Source organism: Falco punctatus (assembly GCF_963210335.1).
Source record: "Falco punctatus genome assembly, chromosome: Z".
In the NCBI taxonomy this organism is placed as follows: Eukaryota; Metazoa; Chordata; class Aves; order Falconiformes; family Falconidae; genus Falco; species Falco punctatus.
In genome coordinates, this window is record NC_137586.1 from 45,852,289 (window position 1) to 45,875,238 (window position 22,950).

Sequence of the window (22,950 nt, forward strand, 5' to 3'; positions counted from 1 at the left end):
GAACTTGATTGGGTCTGTTTCAATTGTGATCAGTCAGTTAAGGCATACTGCATATGTATGTGAAGACATAGTCCAAATTCTTTTGCTGCATTTTTTTCCTGTTCAGAGATCTTATACAAGCTTTTAACATTTTTGACTTTGTGAAGCTAAAAGTATTTTCTGCACACCTAATTGCAATTAGTTTGTGATGTCTTCTTGCAATATTTTTTTATGAAGCTGGGGTGACAAAAGTTTCCAGTGCAGCTGAACACTGTGCTGGGTTTTGTCATACATGCTTTCCCTCCAGCAACTTGGTGATTTGGTTTTGGGACTATTACTGACTAGCTGGAGTAGGATGCTGGGAGCAGGACTGTCTACATCTGACTCTGTTGGGACACGAGGCCTGCCCAGTTCTTGATTTCTTCATCCTTAAAATAATCATAGTAGCTTCCTCCTTGGGCACTAGGGTCACAGCACCTGGCATTTTTTTTAAAGAAACAGCCATTTACCAGCACATTCCAGTTTACTGAAGTCAAATTAATTTATTTGAATGTCCCAGTTTTGAGGAAAGTTTATGCAGGGGAACCTTTGTCAACCTAAGGAAGAAACCCCATCAGAAAAAAACACAAGAGACACAGGTATTTCTTATAATCTTTCTCCATCTGTTATTAGTCAGGGGATTCATGAAGAGCAACAGGTTGTGCAAGTATTTGAAGCAGTTTACTGAACTTGTATGTTGTATCTATACCACAGTCACAACTCTTCCTAGGCAATGCCTGGAGTTTTATACTATTTTTGAAAAATATTAAATACATTTGAATAACCTTATTTTTTACCTGTCATAAGCAAGAATGCTTATGAAATCTGTTTCATGGCATAGGAAAATCTTATTGTACTGTTTATGTCTTTGGGTTTATATGATGCAAAAGGCTGTTAAACATGGTAAAGACGCTATGGATTTGCTTGTACTACACATCAAATGAGTGATTTGCCTGTCCCTTTAATGTAATACTATTTTATTTATTTGTGTAGCTGTACCAGTTCCAGGTAAAAATCCTGATATTTTCTGGCTGTCACAAGCCATAGTGCCAAAGTTGTGGCTATGCTCCAAGGCCTTTGAAGAATGCTCATGAGGTTCAGGGGTGAGGGGTGTCTGAGTTTCCATGAAGAAGAGCCATGGAAATATGAGATAAGCAGCTGTGAGAGGAAAAGTGCCAAAGATCCAGAACACAATCTGTGCTATGAATAAAGCAGTACAATAATGGTTACCTTATTTTAAAGCACGTGATGACATGCCTTGCTGGTCTTGTGCAAAAGAAAAAAATACCACTTACTTGTTCAGGGCACTTTTGCTTAACCTAGACTCTTCACCTTCTCGTTGCTTAGTTTGCTCTTGGATGACTTTTTCCCAGAAATTCTTCAGCTCTTCTGCATCATGACCACCCATTTTGTAACGTCTAGAGTTGGTATGCGTGCTCATTTTCTGAAAAACAATTTGGAGGTCAGAACAGTCAGGAGTCTAACCTGAGGCAGATACCATGTTGCTTAGCCCTTTGCAATTTCTTTCTCATGGAGCGCTATTAAAATAAAACATGTTACCTGAGAAGAATAAGTAACTGATGCTTACTCTGCCTTGAAGGAAAATACAAGGCATTGGAACAGGCCTTGGGTGATAATTAAATTGTATACTTATATTTTTGTAATATAATGACTGAGTAATGGCTACGCATAGTACAGTTCACTGAAATGTTGTGGAGGCCTCAGGATGTGTGAGATTTTAACTGGTTTTGGAAGGACTTGGGATAGTCCAAATATAGTGCCATTTTCAGTGAAGTTCAGATAAGATGTTGTGAAGGGCTTTCCCTTCCTCTGCCTCCTGCAGTTTTAAAAGAGATCGTAGATGGTTGCTATCCAAAGGGTATACATTGCTCTTAAACGATTCCTTTTACTACTCCAATGATATAAAGTACAAAATATGCAAGGGAATTATCAACTCAAAGTTAAAGCACACAGAGTACAAAGCCCTGGGGAACTTGTTATGGCCATGTTCTTTAATTTATCAAAATTCAGTCTTAAATGTTGTTAAAAGTAGAGCTTGTTAAAATATAGAGATGAGTTCCAATAAATGAGAAAAAGGATGGAAATGAGGTGAATTTCTCCTTGCTAAATGCATAGTATTCAAACATGGAAGGTTTCAAAATTCTCAGCATGACTGATGCACTTGCTGATATTACCAAATATACCTTGGTTATCAGATCTTAATGGTACTTTGAAAAGTTAAGTTCTGCTGTCTATTCCCAAATGAAATAATTAGAAAAATTCCATCATGTACTATATTTGCTGCCATACTATATTTGTTGCTGTACTATATTGGTTGCTGTTGCTTTGCTATGATGTTAAATAAGGTACCAACAACCCCTTATACTTCTACCCCTGCTGTGAAACAGTATTTCCTGCATCAGTCTCCTACACTAAAACCCTCCAGCAGGTGGGAGGAGGCAAGAAAAAAAACAAACCCCAAACCCATGTTCCTGAGTTTTCTATGACTAGATCAGCACATAATTTGAAGGTTCCTGTGAAATTCCTTTGCTTCCTTGTGTTCATGTATACTCTGCTGTCACTAGATACTTTTGCTGTCTGTCCACTCTGTAATGCTGATGAATTAATACCTCATAGACACTGATATGTACTTTTGAGTCTGCTTTATAGACAGTGTCATATATTATAAGCTATCCTTGATAAATGCTATAAATATTATGCTAATGTAGGCCAATCTGAGGTGAGTTGTGCAATGTTGTAAGGAGAAGATCAGAGAAAAAGAAAAGGACGGTCAGATGCAACACAATGAAGGCAGACTTGTGTAAGGTCTTCCTATCAAATACTGTATGTTAAACTCCTGAAGTTTTAAATGGGTACGTAAGTCAGATCTTGGCATCTCCCTAGATGTAATATTTCAGATTTGGCATAATTTTCATAAACCTCTTTTTCAGAAAGATCAATAACAACAAATAACTTTGCCAAACTTGGTGCTAAGTCTGACTGGACTGAAAAACTTTCTTAACAAAAAGAAAAATCTCTTCCAGATGCAATATTTTTTCATGGAGAAGTCCAGTTGCTTAAAGGCTGGCACAGTCCAACTTGAGTAGCAAGTGTGAACTGGTTAGTCCATGTAATATAATCTCCTATGCAATGGAATATCAGACATGCTTGAGTTGTTAGGATACTGGTCTTCTTCACAGCAAGGTCAGCAAGAGCTGCAATATCACCAGAACAATCAGATATTTTCATCTGAGGCAAACAACAGTTTTCTGGTGTTTCCTTTGCTGTGAACTGGGGATGCTGTAGCTGTAGCATAGTGGGGTACATCAGTAATTGTTACACTGGTGTGGGTACATCAGTTCTACTACCTCCTTTTGCTAAATGTGCTTTGTTTATTTATGATATTGTCTAAATGGAAATATGGATAATCTTTTAATGATCTTTTATCTCACTCTGAGGCCCTAAAATAACAGTATTATTTAAAGCTTCATCCTGCAAAAACGTATGCATGTCACAGACACACTGGAACATGCCCTATCTGAATCTTAATTCTATAGGCTTTAGGCAGTGTTAGAATAAATGCTCTGGTAATAGTGAGTGATGGAATATGATTATTTCATCATTCCTAGATCAACAGGTCACCTGGGTCTTTGCACCATTTAAAGGCTCTTCTCTCAGTAGCAGCTGCCCACTTGACACTGTTCAGGTAATTATCCTGTTGCCTCAGAAGCCAAGTGCAAGCTGCTGACAAACTGTCTGAGTAGGTTTGCTCTCCGAACCCTATTATACTTTGCCTCATGTAAAAGTCTGCCATAACACATTAACCTTTTATTAAAGATTACATTTTTATGATTATTAAACTTCTAGTAGATACTCTTCGAGTGGTACAAAGAGGGCCTCCAGTCTTTATCTGAGGTCTAAATTGGTTAGATCTTTTGGAGGTGCATGAGGGTTTTGCCTGCCTTAAATCTTGGCTGCTCTAGTCAGAGGAACAAGCTGTGGTCATACAGGTACCCAAAGGATGGAAATACTTCTGCAGATGTCAGTCTGGCGTGTCTGTGGGACTTCCTGCAAGCCAAGAACTTCTGACTTGATAATAATTTCCAGGAAAAACAGAGACAGTTGAATCTTTCACGTGGTATTGCTGTAGTCCTGGCTAAGACAGATTCTTGGTGTAAGACTTCTGAAGATGGTTCTGTCTGGCATTATTAGCCAGCTTCTCTTGTGGTATGGTATGTGAAAGCATCCTTTCTTTGAGCCTGGCATTACGACATCCATGTACACAGATTATAGTTCACATATACTGTGTAATACCTTCTTTTTTGCCAATTGAAAGATTCTACTTAGGAGCTTGGTTTGGATTTGTGAGTTGTTCTTTAGGTTTCTTTTCTTTGTATCAAAAAAATTATTATTGCTCTAGAAAACATGTTTTGTTGTTGCAGTTGAGTGGTTTTCTGCTTTCTTTGTAGATGTCCCAATAACATAAATTGGAGTTACACTAACAATCTGACTTAATTTTGGCAAACTTCTTGATTCCTTCACTCACATATGTCATGGTTCAGAAACTAGCAGGACAGTTAGATTTTCTCTGTAAGTCAAAACCACACTTCTCTTAGAGTCACTCCACTAGTGTTGCCTCGATGGAAAGTGAGCAAGGAAAAGTGGTTATCATCTTTGTTTTCATTTTGGATTGCCAGGTTATAATTCCAGAGAAATTAAAGGGAAGTCCAGGAGATGTCTTTCTGGCTACTAACAGGAGGTTGTTTTACATGTTTTTCTGCTGATATGAAAGTAAAATAAGCAACAACAACACTTCCATAGGTTGAAAATGATTCATTCAGAAGACTTGATTCAGTGTAAGTATCATTTATAGACTGAAAATTTGTATTATGAAACTTTCAGCAGTACATTTCCTATAAAGGGCTACTAAAATGTGTATAACACTGGTGCAAGGCAGGGTCCCTTATGACATCTTCAACTAAGATGGTTGAGGAAGGACTGTTTCTGTATGGGTTGTGCAGTCCTACCTGCCCACTTGAAATATCGTTGACTGCTTTTTTGGGGAGTTGAGCTGATAAAACAAAATTTAAATACAGGTAAAACTTGGATCTTGGCTCAAGTGGCTTATGTATTAACTCTGAACCTCAACTATGAGAAAGATGTGTATGTGCATATGAAAGGATTTTTTTACAGCATTCATCATTTATGGGAACTAATTTGTCTGTTAAAGAATTATTAATTTATAGAGAATGTCCACAAGAAGACATAATAGTAAATAAAATTAATGTCTCTGTAAAAGAAAAATCTCCTGTTTATAAGCAAACCATAAATTACATGGCTATGCAATGATCTGTAAGGCACCCAATCACTCACAAAACACAGATAGCATTTACATGTATGTTATCTTAGAGAGCTGCTGCTCTCCCAGAGCATGTTTAAAGGAGATTCAAAGTGTGAATGATGAATGTTTTTCCTCAACAGATCTCTCCAGTGCAAGGGAGAAGAAATTCTGCTTTTAGATGGAAATTATTATATGCACAACCTTTATTCACTGCCCCAAAATTGATATAGAAACAGCCAGTGGTACAGCCTTCTGCCTTTTAAACTGATGTGCAGGCTGAATGTGCTTTGGAAAGGTGTTACATTAGCATGTTTCCAAATGCTCTGGTTTTAGTCCTTTCCTGGTCTGTACATTTTGAATTATTGTAATCTTTGACAACCTCCACTGAGGTACAAAAAGGATTTTGAAGAAATATCTAATGTGAGGAATTTCTCTTTGACACACTTTGTAATTGTATTTCTACTTCAGACTCTTGCCAGAGAAATGTTTGAAATCAGAAATGGCTCTTGATATTTTGAACAAAAGTGCTATTTTTAGTAACCTTTATCTAAAATAAACAAACAAAAGAAGAAAATACTGTCTGAAGCTTCAGGAGGCATTTTTTACACTTTGTAGTCTACTTAATACATGTCTTGAGTACCCATTGTCTCAAAAATTCAGTAATTTAAATGGAGAGACAATACTTGTGCATACAATGAGATTCTCTGAAAACCTTACTTTATAGTAAGAAGCCTTTTAAGGCATTCACTAAAGCTGTTGACTGAACATATTTTGAGAAAAATGTCAAAGTAATTTTAAATCAAAATGATACGTAATTTAAAAAATCATTTGGTTTGACTAAAAAAAAATAAACCAACCTTATTTTTTTTCTTATTGGAAAATATTTTAACCAGCAAAATAAAATAATGTTTTAACATTTCTAAATTTTATTTCTAACAAATTTCTAACAAAGTTTGCTGAAAGAGGAAAATCTTTAACAATAATGATTGTTTTTTGTATCTTAAACATATTTTCTTTCTAAAAGGTGGAGATAAGGCTAATTTTAATACTCTAGATAAATTTGATGATTCAGCCAATTTTGATATTGAACATGACCATGTTTCTGGAAGAATTTTTTACACTCACTACAGAATTTTTTGAAGACCATTGTAAACAATGGAAAGATTGCTTGTGACTTCAATGAACTCAGTCCCTTGGGTCATATCATGACCAGAAGCTATTTTCTTTGTTAGGCCACTAATTACTCTCCTATTCCTTTCGCCCTTCACTGGGGTTTGTTTGCCTAAGCATACAATATTTGCCAGCATTATAGAATAATTACAGTACAATATATGAGTTCAAAGCCTGTTTATGTTCTTTTTTAATATAAAAAAACCTTTATGCTGTAATAAGTTTTAAATTATGCTTATAGAATACATCATTAAGATGAATATTCCCTCACACGTTCATTTTACATGGTTTTCCTTTTAGCTGAAGTATGTGTAGTACAGAAGTTCTAGTAATACCTAAGCCAGACATAGGGATAAATAACAGGTTAATAACTGAAGTTAAGATTAGATCAAAAAAAAACAGAGGCAGGATGCCTCTGATATTTTATAAATCTCCCAATTTATCTCCCAATAAAGTATACCATAATATACAGAATTCAAGGTCATGGAGGGAAGATGAAGAAGAAAGCATAATTCAAATTCACATAATTTAACAAAAAATAGAATAAATATATATGCGTGTATGTCTAGGTGTGTTTAATAATCAAGATAGGAAGAGAAAATCTTATTTTGGCAAAATACAAGAATATAAATGCTTACTTTGATTGTACAGTAGCTTCCTCTTCTGTCAAAGTACGGATTTCTTGAGTGATTACTGAATAGTGTCAGTTTTACCTCTGGGTTCCCTTTTTCAAGAGGACTGCAACTGCCAGGAATAACTGATGAAATCTATTAATCCGTCACTTATTTTTATTTGGGAGTGATGACATCTGCTATTGTGAATTAGTTTAATGGCAGGGGGGAAAAACCCAAACCCACAGTCTCATTTTGTGAAGTCTGCAACACACTAAGCGGAATGACCAGACAGTTACAGGGCACAAACTCTGAATACCACATTTGATCTGTGCTATAATTTTTGGCAGGTGCCACTGATGTCATAACTTGGCTCTGGGGAAACAGTTATTCTTTGACAAGTGCAGATCGCTGGAACATAACTTCCATATGACTTGCAAGTCTTCAGTACTGTCCCCTCCAAGAAAACGCATAGATCTGAAGAGAACATGTTGAATAACACAGCTTGTCTCAGGATTGTGCTACTGAGAGACTGACAGATAAATAGATTTTTTTTTCACCCCTTTTGAAGTTTTGCTCTGTAAGAGCACCTGGTAGGCTGCATGACAGGATTCCAGCTAAGCTGTTAATACACTGAATAGTGCAGGAATCTGAACTCAGCCAGCTGCAAGCTGGAATCATAGCGTATATAATTTGTTACAGAATGTAGCACTTCCACTTCTTGGACAGATTTTTCCTCCCTCCACTGGTACTGCTGGGTGAACAGAAAACACAGGGAAGTAAGGTGCTACTTACTCTGACAAAGAGAGAGAAGACTGAAAGGGACCTCCTGTTGTCAGCTACTACTGGCAACCTGACTGCATAACCCTTCTGATAATTTCACAAGTTCTGTCTTGAAATGAGTTATGTTTCTTACTTCAGGCACTTCCAGTGAAAAGTTGCTCCAGAACTTTTCTGTGCAAAGTACTAAAAGTTTTTTTCTAATTTACAACCTGAATTTATTCAAGAGACGAGTTACCCCTCCTTTGGCTCCATGGTATGTATGGCAGAAATCACCTCCCCTCTCCTTCCTTGTTTTGAAGATACATCAGTCAAGGACTTTGGACTCTTCTCATACTCATTCTCTTGATAGGTGTCATGGCCTTTCTCTGCAGTCTCATTGAAAACAGGCAATGGGAACCGTATGTCATGTTCCAGCTGAGTACTAGGACTTTATATGCTTCCTTATTTTGTTTGTATATAACTACCTGAATCTAGAATCAGATTTAACTTTTCCAGAGATTTACAATGCTCATAAACACTCTCTAATGATTAATACACTCACCTAGTCCTCTTATTTTTTCCAACAGATAAGCTCCACCTTATAACAGAAATTTTGATTAGATCCTAAGCTTATGACCTGACTTTTTTTCCACTTTCTCTGTTTCAGTCCTTCAGGTTATCTGTGTCTTTTGTCTTTGAAATTCATCTGCTGCTGATGATCTTTTTGTCCTCCAGAAAATTTAACTCACTGCTTCATTTTGTGCCAAATGTCACCACTCAACACAGTAGTAAGACACTTATAAGACAGCTCTGGAGCAATTCCTTTTTAACCTTCTTGCAGGAAGGGAGCTTTCGCTAAAAGATGCTATCTGATTTTAACCACTCCTTATCCACTTAAATGAAATATTTTACTGAGGTTCACAGTTTATCTGGTCCACATGTGTTTGCCCACATTTATCTTGGTTAAAGAGAAGCACTGAAGTAATGTGCCATGGTTGACCTTTGACAAACCCACTTTGTATTTATTTAATCTGCCTTCAGATTTTTAATTATTAAATCCTCTGAAGTTTGTTTGGAAGTCTTGAATGATACTAAGTCAGACCAATATCTCTATTTGGAATGTGACAGAATATGGAACCACCTGTAACACAGTGGGTTTTATTCCAGTTCTCTGTCAATGCCTGAAGTTTGGATGAGATTCACATGTAGAGGTAATATCTTTTCTTAGATCAGCTAGTATAAGCTGGGAAAAATGCACAAGGTCTGAAATAGAAGCAGCAAACTTCAAAGCTAAATATCAGTTAGGAACAATTGTTCTAAGTTTAAATAGATAAACCTCAGTGAGACCATCAGAGAGAAAAGTTGGCTCCTTGTAGGAAAGAGGAGAAGAGAGTAAAGGAAAAGTAATAAAGTTCACCTTATGTCTTACTATAAAGAGAAACAGGTTATTTATTGTTTGCTGTGCTTAGTAGATGGGGAGACAGGAAGAGAGGACATTGTAATATGTCATCAAGTATTCCTATTGAGTCCATAGTTAGTTTAGATCAACAGCAAAATTAATTTTTCCACTAACCATTCAGTAAGACACTCAGCACCACTACTCTTTCTGGAAGGTAGCTGTGAAATGTATCATGAGGTAAGTAATTCACTGCTCCAGGACAGACTGCTCTGTCTGATAGCTGATCCTGGACCCTAGGCAAATGCCCATAGTGCCGATGAGGGTATCAGACTCTTACAGTTTCTCTTCTTGGAGCTGCTCCACTTTATATAAATAATGCAATACACTGGGCTTGAGAGACAGAGTCAACAGCATGCTTGTTTAATCTCCTGTGTGAGTCAGGAGGGTTTTGCACTTTCCCACATATTGGATAGATTACCTCACATTTTGGCTACTGGGTATTCTAAGACATGCTTTTTCATGGCAAGGGAGTTACTTGGAATCTCTTTTGAAAACTCTTGGTTTCACTGTGGCCTTGACATAAAACAGATCTCAAAATCCTGCTTGTGTTGTGCTTGAAACTGCCCAAATTCAACATGTCTAAGCACTTGAACACAGTTCCGCTGTGTAGTTTCAGTGGTGCCTTAGTGGCAAGAAAACATAAGAAACTCTAGGCAGAGGACTAGGCCACTACAAGACACACAGAGAAATAATCAGAGCTCTTTGATCTTCGTAATTAAAGCAGCTGAACTTGGCGTGATGTCTGATACTTCATAGAGATCAGCAGTACAGTCTGCTCTGGCCTTCTGGTAGTATGGAGTCAATTGCATGGATAATTTGTGACTTTAGAAGTTGCATGGATTTATTCCATAGACTTGCCAGACAAATCAATATTTTGAGTAAATTATTTCAACTTTAAAAATTGTGTAGATGCCACTATATGTTTGGAGGTTTATAGCCTAGCTTGACAGTTTCACCTAAGAAGTTTGCAAGTCTGCAGTGTACCTCTCTTGCTGTGGCTCTGACAGTCACTTTTCCTCATCTGTAATGATTTAGAGCCATTACTAGGTCTCATGTAGTGTTGTCTTGCACTGACGTGAGGTTTCTTATAATTGACTGTATTTTGGATGTTGTATTATAGTAATTTGCTTTGTTACTCTATCATCATCTTGTATTTTTTCACTAGTTGGTGCAGAAATCACCATTTATGTGGAGCTTTTTTCACATTATGTCAGCAATTGCAGAATACAGCTGTGAACCGTGGTGTTTATAATGGCGTTTTTGGAGTATTTCCTGGCGGTACCACTGTCAGGGCCTGGAGGACCTCAACAGGCCGTCACAGACCTGCCCATTCTCGCCTGCAGCCCACACCTTTTCCCAAGCACCCACTTTCAGCTCAGGCCCAGCAATCTGGTTCCTGCCTGAGCTCTGCCAGGCAACCCCCTGGCTCCATCCCTGTCCCTCATCCTGCCCCTGATCAGACTTCAGGCCTACATCTGGCAACAGTATTTAGTGACAGCATCATATGTAGTTTATCTTCGGACCTGTCTCCTGGATGTGCCCTAGACCTGTTTCATCCCTCCTTTCATCATTCTTGGCACTGCTGATGGATGCTGTTACCAGCACCTGATACAGCAACCTGCTTGGCCTGCCATTCCGAGATCCCACTTCTTGGCAAGGGCACTGCCTGTGCTGGGGTCACACTTGGCTCCTGCCTCATTCCCCTGTCATGGGGCACAACTGCTTCTGTTCCTACCTGACCATTACCATGAATGCAACTCCATGGGTGACAGCAATACAGGCATACCAAAGACAGTGGAATACTGTCATTAAAGCCAGGAAAGACTGGGGGGAAAAAACCCTCTTGCCTACAGTTGGGGTCTCACTAATCTCAGCACAATTTTGTAAAAAATGCTAAAAAATACTGGAGTTGGCAGCACCAGGTTCTACCTTGTTCATGCCAAGTCTGTGCTGATAATAGCTCCAGACACTCACTAAACTACCTCCTACACTGAGAAAACATGAACCCACCTCCCATGGCTGTCATCGGTGTTTGAGATGCACTGATGTAAGTGCCTCAGAACAGTTCTGCTTCATCTGGGTGACTGAAGGAATACTTTATTACTTTCAAGTACATTAAGAAGGTGGAGGACAGCTGGACACAAAACATATTTAGTGGATTCTGATACTGCATGTGGTCAGGTGTGTAGATACTTTTATCTAAACTAGGTACCTAAATGTAGATTCCTAAAGCCGAGAAAATTTCCTTGCAGTGTCTGAGTTCATGACAAGAACACATGGATTGTGTTTGCAAATGAGAAGGGACAACTTGAGTCTGGGGAACCTAGCATCTGTGCAGATTAGCTCCGTTGCTAATTTGATGCAGATGAGTAACACAGGATGCTGCAGAGCATGGAGGTGACTGTTACCCTTCCTATAGTAGTCTGACAACAGTGACTTTCGTCAATCTGTGATTAGAAAACAATTATTGCTGGGATGATCCAGGGAGTACTTGAGCAATATAAGTTTCTCTGCCTCAAGTTACTTCTAAGTTATTTCTAATTACACAGATGGTTTGTAAAGAATTTTACACAGAGAGGCTTCTCTAGCTGTGTTGATGCTGTCAATAAAATGCTTGTTTGCAATAGGTAACCAAACCTTATCCTTCATTGAAAGGGAAAGAACTCATTTGTTACAGGCCATTGAAGATTTCAGTGGGCACTTAACTGCAGTGACCTCTGGATAGTTTAGCAGGCTGCAAAACAGCTGTTTCTTTCCCGAGTTATGCTTGGTCATATGCACTTGACAACCTGAAGAGGAGTGTGCCCAGTCTCAGATTTTTGTTTGACTTCCATTTCCTTATCAGGACTATGTTTATCTTTTGTGTATTGCACATTATTTTCAAGCATGAGGGGAAGCAGATATCAAAAGGAATGAGACATACTTGCACTGCAGCATCTGGTTTCTGTTGTTTACTGACACAAAGCTCCTCCCAGCTTGCAGGGCCTTCAGTGCATGCTGGAAGCTCCCTCATGAAGGGGCTATGTTATGGATGCAAATTGCATGAAACAGGACAATGGGGCAGGTGCCGATGAGTTATAGATGGTACTGTAGTCTTTTTATGATCTGGGGAAGTGTTCTTGTTGTCTCAGCACTGCTCTTCTTTGGTACTCAGTAATCACAGCCCCCAACTACTTATTCAAGACACCTCTGTAGTGATCACTTGCTGAATCTTCTTTTAGTGCCATGACCTTCTTTTCCTTACTCCCAAGCTTCCACCTATACCGTGTGGATGTATCTTCAGTTGTGTGGCTTTGACCAGCAGGGTCAGGCTTTCTTAAGCTTGACAATCAGGGTGATGTATGTTTTCTCTGCAATTACACAGATGAACAGCCCACAAAATTTAAGGGTTCTTATTACCACCTTCCCTTCTGTGTCAGAGGACAATGCTGCTAGTGGTAGGGTCCATTTGGATGCTCTCTGTGTGCACCAGAAAGGGAGACATAATATGTACAGTTCTCATGAAAAAAACACCAGAGAGAATGAAAAAGTAGGGGACAAGGTGAAAACAGTGCAGTGTGTTGGCCTAGTGAATGATATCTTTGAGCCCACACAGAGATTATGCTGGATGATGTGACATTATTTCATCTGTGTTGCTCCAGGTTGGCAAGCATGTCGCTCCAATGAAGTCAGCCCTGCATAAGGTAACTGAAGAAATGTAAAATTATTGGACAAGAAAAGCAATTGGAGAAGCCTGATTGATGAACTAGGACATGCTACAGTACTACCTTGATCTGCAGCTTAAAGTCCTGACTTAAAGACTCAAAGGCCTGACCAATGTGAAGCAAAAGTCTTAAGAAAATGTGGAGAATGGTATACAACACAGGGAATCTATGTGAGTGATGTGGCAGGGTACAGAGGAATGGAAAGGATGCAATACCAAAAAAGAAGTATTTGTGAAAAGTCGAACTGAAATTTGGCATGAACAGACATGAGGGGACCAACGTAAAATCCACCAGAGCAAAATTAACCTGTCAAAATGTTTTGAATGAAACGGATTTTGCAGTTTGAGTTTATAGTCCATCAGTGCTTTACACTACGGAATTATATTACTGGAACTGAAATTCTGGTTTCACTATTGCAAGGAAAAGTGGCTTAGAAATGCATGCCTAAGAGGCTGTATCAGTGTACCCACTTTGTCTAAAATATACTCTTAATAACTTAGTAATCCTCCGAAGTAGAGAAGCAATGGACAGATTATTATACCAGTAAAATCTGGGAAAATAGCCACTGTAGATGAACCTGTACTTCAGCTGACAGCAAGAAAGGAATTGTATAAGAACTGCTATTTCCCAGATTGGTGTTTATTCATATTAACATGTTCAGATCTACTAGTTGCACTTTTATTATCCAAGGAAGTAATGCAGTGGTTTCCTTGTTGGTTTTGGTTTTGTTTTTTTTATTAATTAGTTCATCCACAAAAATGAGTTTCTGTTAGTACTCCACTGAATTTTAAGCCAAGTCTGCTTCATGGTATTTGAAACCTTTTCATGTTCTGATAACATTTCAGGAAATTCCTTTATGGACATGAACATGTAAATCTTAAATACTTGCTAATAAAAGAATGAGCTATTCCCAGCTCCATATTACTTATTGCATTGAGTCATTCCTTTGAATTGCTCCTTTAATGATTTATCATATTCTGCCTTATCAGGGCATGAAGCTGTTCAGAATGCAAAACATCTTTTACAGCACAGAATTTAACATAATCGTTCCTTAGTCCTAATGAGTTGCCTCATCCTTGATACTTTCTGGTAATACAGATAAACAATATTTCTGTTAATAAACTTTATTTATTTTTGATAGTACTTAAATATTATCTTTCTTTTAAATCTTCGACTGTTTTCTAGAAATATCTGAGGGTTTAAATATACAGACAAAAGTTACCATGGTAACTTTTTCTATGATATTTTAGCTGTGGCAAAAGTGAATAGTGTTGAGGTTGCTTAATGTGCAAAGGGCAGTCTAAGGTAATTTCTACAGTAACAGGTAGTGCATAATAAAAAAGCATCATTAGAGTAAATCAATTGGTGGTGAGACCCTGCTGTCCACAGCCTGTGCATTTCAGGGTCTTTAACAGGCTCACATCTGTATTATAGACTAGCTGTACTCTGGTTTGAAATTCTGTTAGCCATTGGTTGATGTGTACTGGGTGGGCTCTTGGAGCATATCTTTTGATTATTTTTCTTTTTTTATGTGTGTACGGTCTGGGAAGTGCACCAAAGCCTGGTAAGTAAGGGCAGTTAGGGAATTCGCTTCAAAGGTGCCCTTTGATTTCAAGGACCAGTGCTAAAGTATAACCAGCCTAGTATTTGAATTACTGTTTATTGTGGGCTAAGAAAGTGGATCCACAGAACCGACATGAATCAGATGATGTACATAACTTACTACCTGTAGCAATATGTTTATGTATCCAAGCTGTTGAGGCCTTTTATTTCCTTTTTTTTAATACTAAACTGAGTTAATTCACACGGAAATATATAAGAACACAAATTGTGCAGGAATATAGTCTTGTGACTTACACTTAATATTTCTTTTTACAAGGGAAACCTGAGACAAAAACCTCATCGCCTCAGACATTTTAAGTTAGACTGGGCAAAGCACCACCAAGTGCCCTGAGGAGTCAGAGTAAAATGGCAGGGAAATGGAATAAATGACCCCATAGGTCTTTTCCATTTATGATTTTTATGGTTCTATATCCCTATATATTTGCTTGCTTTTACTTTTTTTTTTTTTCTGTGACAGATAGGATAAAGTTAGGGAGACAAAATTCATTGTATGGGGTACAAAACTCAATAATGGAAGGGTCAGCAGTTAGGGTTTTTTTACTGTGTTCAACAGTTCACAATTGGGCAGGTGTAATATGCTTTTTTTTTTAATTACTATTTGTTGTTCCTGAAGCTTGGTGTGAATTTGATGAAGGAAAGCTCTGACCTGAAATGATCAGTGTGGCACCAGTAAAACCAATTGGAACAAATTAAGACTCTGATATGCCTCAGTCTGGTGATAATTTGCCAATTTCAGAAAGCATCCCTCCTAGGCAAACCTCCCATAGTTTTGATAATGGTATTGCATAGCTTTACAGTTACTCTGCCAGTTCCCATAATTTGTGTAGTTTCTTTATGAGACCCACCTAATACTTTTTCTTAAAAAAGAGACCCATCTTAGCTGGCATTGTCTGGGTATGTGGGTCCTAAATATTTTAAATGCAGGTGCTGGCAATATTGAAATTTCTGGTGGCAACAAAGCTCAATTTCTGGCCAGCTATAAGTGACACAAATAACTTCTTCCTCTATGGCAAGGCCAAAGGAAGGCATATCACAGCAGGGAGTCTTTCTTGTGGTTACCATGCAAGCATCGCAACATATCAAAAGCTTTCTGTCTCTTTCTAAATAAGCAGTAGATGTCTCAAGCTAAAAAACAGTTTGCTGCCAGCAGATGGTTTGTTGACTTGTGTGCTGTGCCTTTGTTTTGGCTCACCTTAAAGTCTTAAAATGTTTCATTCTGGAGTTTCCTCAACATATCCAAGATTTCTTAGGTTTTGATTTTACTATATTGTTCCTCCTTTCTGATTTTATTTAACATTAGCTATAAACATCAGCTATGCTACTGACACACCATTATGCACATTCAACACTTCCACACCCTTGGTAAAGCTGCACAGGCTGAGACAATGGCCACCACCATCCTGCCTCAGCTACTCATCATTTCCCCCATGCTAGCAACTACCTTTTCTGCTCTGCCAAATGCAGTGCTGAAAGGAGTCCCTGAGCTCTCCATCCAGTGCAGCCCAGAGGGTACGTCCCTGCTCACAGAAATGTTTCGATGAGAATGGTTTGAGGAAAGAGCTCATGAGAAGCTCAGCTGGCAGGCTGAAGAGAGGAATGATGAGGGCTGTCACAGATCCAGCTCACTACACCTAAACAGCACTTGTACCAGTTTGTATCATCTCAGACATGAAGGAGAGCATAACTGTGTTTTCCAAATTTGCTCTTATTTGCTCTCTCTGGTTACACTGGTGAGCTACATGTCATGTTTCTTTATTCAAATGTTCTTTGTTTTTTGTTCCAGTTATAGTTTACTTCAGAACAACTCTTAACTCGAGCAATCTAAAAGGATATTATAAAAGTAACAAGTATTTTTAAATGAGCAAAACATCACCTGAAAGTGCAGAAATAAAACCATTCACAAATATTTAAAAAAGAACAAATGTCCATCGTGATGATGGATGTTTCTGGGTGGGGACAAGGCTATGGCTAAGAGCATTTTCTACACTGGGTTTTGTGCCAATATGGATAAGGCACTGAGCACCCTGTTGCCAAAGCATCTTTAATTTAAATTGAGTGATAGCCTAAAGGTTGAGAATAAATGTGAAATCAGTTATATCACAGTAGGACATGATTTCCAAAAGGTACAGATGATGTCTAACAATATATTTTAAATGTTATTATCCATTGTTTCTCTTTCAAGGCAGAGATTGCTACTGAGAAGTTATGTCTTTATGAATAGAGGACAGATGATTTAGTAAAGTAAGGATTTTTTGAGAAATAAAAATTTGGCAAATATAGAAATAAAAATCAATGCTGGCCTTAGACTTTGGGAACTCCAGGGTCCTGGACCGTGGATGGTCAGCCTGATGACTTTTCTTCAGTCTGCCAGCTGGTGAGTGAAAATGACTTCAACTTTGCCAGTCTTATTCATTTGCCCCTGGGTTCTACAAAATGTGTTTTGTTTTGGATATCCTATGGCCATTTAAAAAAAATCTATTTCTTTAAACTACTGTTGTGGGGAAAAATTGTAGCAAAGAAAGATAAATTTTTTTTAGAAGATATTTTTTAGAAATTAAGTTTTCCACAAACAAAACATTCTAAATTTTGGTCTTTTCTGCCTTCACACCACTTAATCATTTTCTATGTCTTTGGAATATGCTATGAGTGTAATGTGGGCAGGGATGTAGACTTCAGGGTCTCCTCTTTTACAGCATAAGAACTCCTCAGGTAGCAATGAATGTCAGTTTTTCAAACTAATTTCCTTAGAGGTGGTCAAGTAATTTGTAAACTGTCTTCCCCAGAAGGGAAAGTTTCCAAGTATATTGGAAAGCACAGACAGAAAAAAATAGAAGAAAAAAAAATAAAAGAAAATTAAATGACTAGATATTTTGGGGAAAAAAGAAGAATAAACTCCCAACATTCTAACAGCTTAATGCAGTTGGGGTTTTTTGTTAAGAAATTTAGTTCTATTGAGATGTTATATCCAATTAGTTAGTTTAAAATTAGATATGAATCTAGTTATGTTCTGTCCAGCCTACTTTAAATGTGGTAATTGTTCTTTATAATCAAGCTATTAGAATGACATTAAAACGTAATACTCAGAAACAAGTCATTTATCAAATGGTGCATTAGCCTGCTTGACATTTTAATTTACAAGTTTTTTATTATTACTTTGGTCTCTTGGTTATTAATTGCCTGAAAAACATGTCATTTTTCATATTTTACATAAACAAATACAAGGAAAGAGGTCAAAATTTAATCTTGGTGAAACCAGCATAAATCAAAGATAACTGCACTAAGTCAGTGAAGAGTTATCCCAGTATAAGACAGAGAGATAACATCTTTTCTCGTATCTAAATATACACAAATGAAAGTTTGCTTCAAGCATTATGTAGTAAAGACATGATTTCTTTACTTGGATTAAAAAAAAAAAAAAGTAGGCTGAAATTTTCTCTTCTGTTTCTTCAGTAGTAAAATCATATGGGGCATTATGCAATTTCTCAGCTATTGTGTTCTTCCAGTCAATCTATGCCTTGGGATGTATCCTGTAAGGACTTGGATGACATTTTCTGAAGTCTATAAATAAAGATTTCTTTAGCAGAAAAAGAAATAAAATCACCTTCTTGTCCCATTGGAAAAGCACTGGATTTGTGCTTGTTTATGAGCTGGTGTGTACGGCACATGTATTTATTTTATTGAAAAATAATAACTATGGGTTTTACCTGAGAAAACTTGGCATTGATGTAATGCTTATTGTCATTTTGTTCCATTGTTAGGACTGTGATTACCAGACTGCCTTGTAATTTGCAAGCTGTACGTGAACAAATTCACCAAAATCCTCCAGTTAAATTGTCAGTGTTGAAAGTAAAATGTTGAGCACATATAACCAGCTGACCTGGAAAGCACAGCACCGTACATCAAATCAAAACTTGCCCTTTACGTTCACATCTCAAGCAATAAACCTAAAAATGTGATAAGCTAGCACAGTGGAGGGGATATCAGAGAAGATGTGACTTCTTTTCAGATGTTTGGAGAAAGCTTGGGGAGTAAAGTGATTTGTTCAAAGCAACTCTACAGCTGATCCAGGAACCCATTTATTAAATAACTGCAGTGAACATGTCCTATCCCATACTTACACTGGAGATTGACACAGAAACTTTTGCTGAGTTATTCACTTCCTCCACATCTCCTTTTTCGTCTTAATGTGCTTTCTTTGGGCCACTCTTGGGCATGAAAAAATGCTGGGATAAAATCTATTTTTGTGATGTTTCTAATGCAGGAAACATCAGCAAGTGCCTGAAATCTTTCATATCTGTTTTTGCCATAGAAGCTTGGTAGCCCTGTGAGTAAGGCAAATGTGGCTGTGTCACCAGTGAGTAATAACATTTCTCTCTGCTTCTTCTATCTTTTAATCTCATTCAGCCGACTGCTTTCTGAATTGTCATAATCAGACTTTGATAACCTATTTTAAAGAGAGAGAGAAAAATATCTTTCAGCGTATCTGACTGCTTTCACAGCCTTTAATAAGTATTTTAGAAAATGCCCATGTATGTTATGAAAGCAACCTTACTTCTGTTCTATTGTGGGAAGTCGGGGCAAAAAAGCACCGACATGTTATTACTGCTCTGTATTTTCTGCAGACGTGCCACAAGAAGTTAGTGGCGCACTCTGTATTTTTTTCTTAGCGTGTTCTCACATTCTCAGTCTATCCTTTTTCTTGCTATCATTTATTTCTAGACAGTGTTCAAGATCTTAAACCAAACAACTCAGTGAAAGACATGCACCTTAATCTGTTAAAAATTCTTGATGGGACTTGACTTAATTCCAGGCAAAATCTGCACATTTTGCATTTGTTTTGTGACAGTTATCTGCCTGATGCCCACAAGACTACAGTTCATCTTGTCTACGTAACATTTTTGTTTTTCTTGGTTTCCTTTGTAAATATATCTCCACCAGACCTCTCCTAAGCAAGCAAGGGCTTCTTAAAGACCTAGCCCTAAATCTGTAGGACTAGCTGGACCCAACATCATGTTTTCTTATGATTGAAATTCCTTGTTCAGTTCAGATTCAATGCTATGGTACTATCTGAACATTGTCAACAACTTTGTTTTGAATGTTATAAAAGATGGGAAACTATCTCTTGTGGATTCCCTGGACCAGTCCAAATCCTGTATCACTTTCCACCATAGTCAGGAGATACTCATCCTTCTTTTTTTCAGAAAAGGAGTTTGTGGGGTTTTGAAACAAGAGTAGAAAGCTATACGTGCTGGAAGGTATCAGAGTGTTAAGGATGGAAGAGAATGGGAACAAGGAGATGGAGAAAAAAAACCCCATGAAAGTGTACAAAGTAAAGTGAGTGTTTTGTTTATATACCTTGAGCAGCCCATGCATGGCTTGGAAAGTCTATGTTCCCTGCTTCTGTGTTTCAAGCTGGGTTTTCAGACTTACTATAAATGACTGAACAGGCAGTTTTAATTATAGTAAAACACGGCAACAGAAATGAATCCTCGTGGTTAACAGGTCATAAGACTGCACCACAGTCCTCAGGGACTGAGACATTGAGGACTCAAATGCTTGTAAATAGTGCAGGTGTTGAAAACCAATATGAGGTTATATAATTTCTTGACCAAAGAAATGCCAACACGTCTTGCAGCATTGTGGTGTGTGACAGCAGATTTCTGGTCACAATTTACAGGCAGGGAAAAAGGTCATTGTTCTCACTACAGTTGGCAACCTTTACATTTCATATTTACTCATCACTGTCTCAGGATGAGCTAGTTTTCAGGCAAAAATAGTAAGACTAAGAAAAAGTGGCCAAATGTGTTGTTAGTTTTTTAAGACAATATCCACACAGTCTATGTGAATAAATTTTATCCCATTATATATGAAGTATTACTATTACTAGTTCAATTTGTTAATTATTCTTGTGTGACTAGGAATCCAAGTCCCGCAACTCTATATCTACTGTTTAACTGAGTGACCAAAGATTGACAGGACAGCAGAAAAAATGATGATTGGCTAATGGTAATGACGACTGGTCAAAGGTAATTGGTATAAAAATAGTGGCATTTCTGTGACTGAGAAGTAATCCATTGTCATATGTCCATGAAGGCACAAGATGTGTGTCAAAAGACTGCATACCAGTGACATAGGTTAATACCATTTCTCTGAACAAAATTTTGTACTACATTTTGTAATTTTTGTCACTGTTGACATCCATGTTTAAAGCTGAATTTGTCCTCTTATCTGGTCAACCTGCATGTAAGGTAATTCTTGGGGCTCAATTTGGGCATACAAAATAGCAGATTTTTTGAGGTGTTTGAAAATATATGCAATGCTTTCAGGGCAAGATTTTCAGGAACATTTTTCTGTTTTGTTTTTGTTTTACTTTTCTGAAAGAACTTGTGTTTCTGTAGTGCCACAGAAATATTACTTCTATAATTGCTAACTCAAGCCTCTGAAATGTTACAATAACGTAATTTCAAGTCAAGTGGTAAGACATTCCATTTAAATCTCACTATTGCTGTGAGCTGTACCCAGGTTCCTCTGTAATCCAGATTTATTGCCCTCCTTATTCTCAGCAAGTATGAGCAAACATGGAATAGTTTTCCATAATTATATAAAAAAAGAAATATAAGCAATGTTTCAAAGCCTTCTATGTGATGGCAAGGTCGGCCATATGCCATTGAATAATTTCCTGAGCATCTGTTCATTCTGGCTATTGCAGTGTCCAACAGTGCATATATGGTATAAATAATAACAACACTACCATTTACTGGGGTCTAAACCTGCAACTGTGCATTTTGTAAAAGTCCTGCTGAAGGACATGGAGTTTTGAACATGAAAATTCTGGACCGATCATAACAATCAGTATACTGCTTGACCTTCATTACAGCACTGAGCAAGTACAGCCTGAAATCAGACATGTAGCTACACAAAAGGAAACACGAAGAGTTAGTGCGTCCTGGCATACGGAATTAGCTGTCCTTTTCATATCTGGACTTTGCAGAAGACAGGGGTTTGAAATGTGCTGGGCTAAAACACTTGGCAGCTCTTAAGTCGTGCACAATAAAAAACGGATAGGAGACCTTAGTTCTAAGTGTGGCTTCTCAAATGACTTTCCCAGGTTGCTTTTAATGTTAAGTTCAAAAAGGACAGCAAGAAACCAAAGACCTTGTAGTTCACAACCCCTTTTCACAGAAGTAAATGTCACAATTTTATCCCATGGACACACTATATATTTTGTTGAAATTTCTGCTGTTCCTTGCTACATCAGGTAAGAGAGACATTCTCTTGATAGCTTTTTTTGGTGACAGCTCCAGTGTATGGTCTCGTAGAAATACATATTTTTATAACATTGTGAGAAGGGCCTGAGTCAGCCAGAAAGACAGTCCATATTCAGGTCGTTTGCTGTTCCTCAGGCTTCCTGGCAGCTGTTCTCATGTCCCTCCAGGAGAAGGGAACTCTACATACACCAACAGCACACAGACCTTGTGTACAGCTGCCAGTGCTGCTTTCCTAACCACAGACTGTGTTTCTGGTGCTGTCTCAGCAGATAAGACTCTGAGAAGATCCTTTTAGTGTCTCCTGAAGGCTGTAATTTTACAAAGATCGGTTTAGCGGTGTGTCTGTTCCAGGCTTGCTGAACAAACCGGGTGCTTTGGGGTACCTTTGCAGCCAAAAATTATGGTAACATGCTGCAACAGTTCCTCTAGAGAATGCAGGAAGTGGCGCATGTCTGGGTCATTGGCAAGGCACGCTCAGATGTATTTGCAGTCCAGATCCAGATCTGAGCCTGCTGTTTGTGTAGCCCTGTGCAGGAGCATAACAAGCTGCATGGCTTCACCGGCAGAGAAGGAGGAAAAAGGCCAGTTGTTTCCATTTGAGGAGACAAGCCTTTAGTTATGACTGTTGTAGTGAAATTTACCTTTTCTCATAGTTACATAAAGAAGTGCAAGGGGGGAAAAATCAAGACTAAAAGGAACTGAAAACACCTCTGTATTTCAATATAAAAACACAGTCAGGTAATGAATAGAAAAAAGCTGTGTTTTGAAAGAATAAGAAAAGTCACCTGGGTAACTGAGTTGTTAATGTGTACCAGTTGCAATGAATAAATTTCATTAGAAAAGTGGAAGTACAAATATTTGCTGTCTTTTCACTGATACTTCCCAATCTTGTGCACTCCTGTCCCATCCCCTTCTGTTGCCTAATAAAACCTAATGACCACTTCCATGATGGGTAATGTGTTCAGTCTAATTCAATTGTGACTAAGTTAAGTAG

General features: G+C 37.9%; 1 protein-coding gene across 2 annotated transcripts in view; it reads right to left on the bottom strand.

The window, feature by feature from the left end:
* Window positions 1-22,916, bottom strand: part of LOC308057082 (uncharacterized protein) — a 36,692-nt gene extending 13,776 nt beyond the window's left edge. The window contains exons 1-2 of one of the 2 annotated variants that reach the window (XM_080373266.1): window positions 7,168-22,916; window positions 1,314-1,462 (exon numbers count right to left, since the gene is read on the bottom strand). In XM_080373266.1, the coding sequence (XP_080229392.1) occupies window positions 1,314-1,459 (146 nt within the window). In that variant the 5' untranslated portion in view covers window positions 1,460-1,462; window positions 7,168-22,916. Of the gene's footprint in view, window positions 1-1,313 lie in introns of both variants that reach the window. The other variant, XM_080373265.1, reaches the window with a different exon arrangement.
* Window positions 22,917-22,950: the final 34 nt, after the last annotated feature.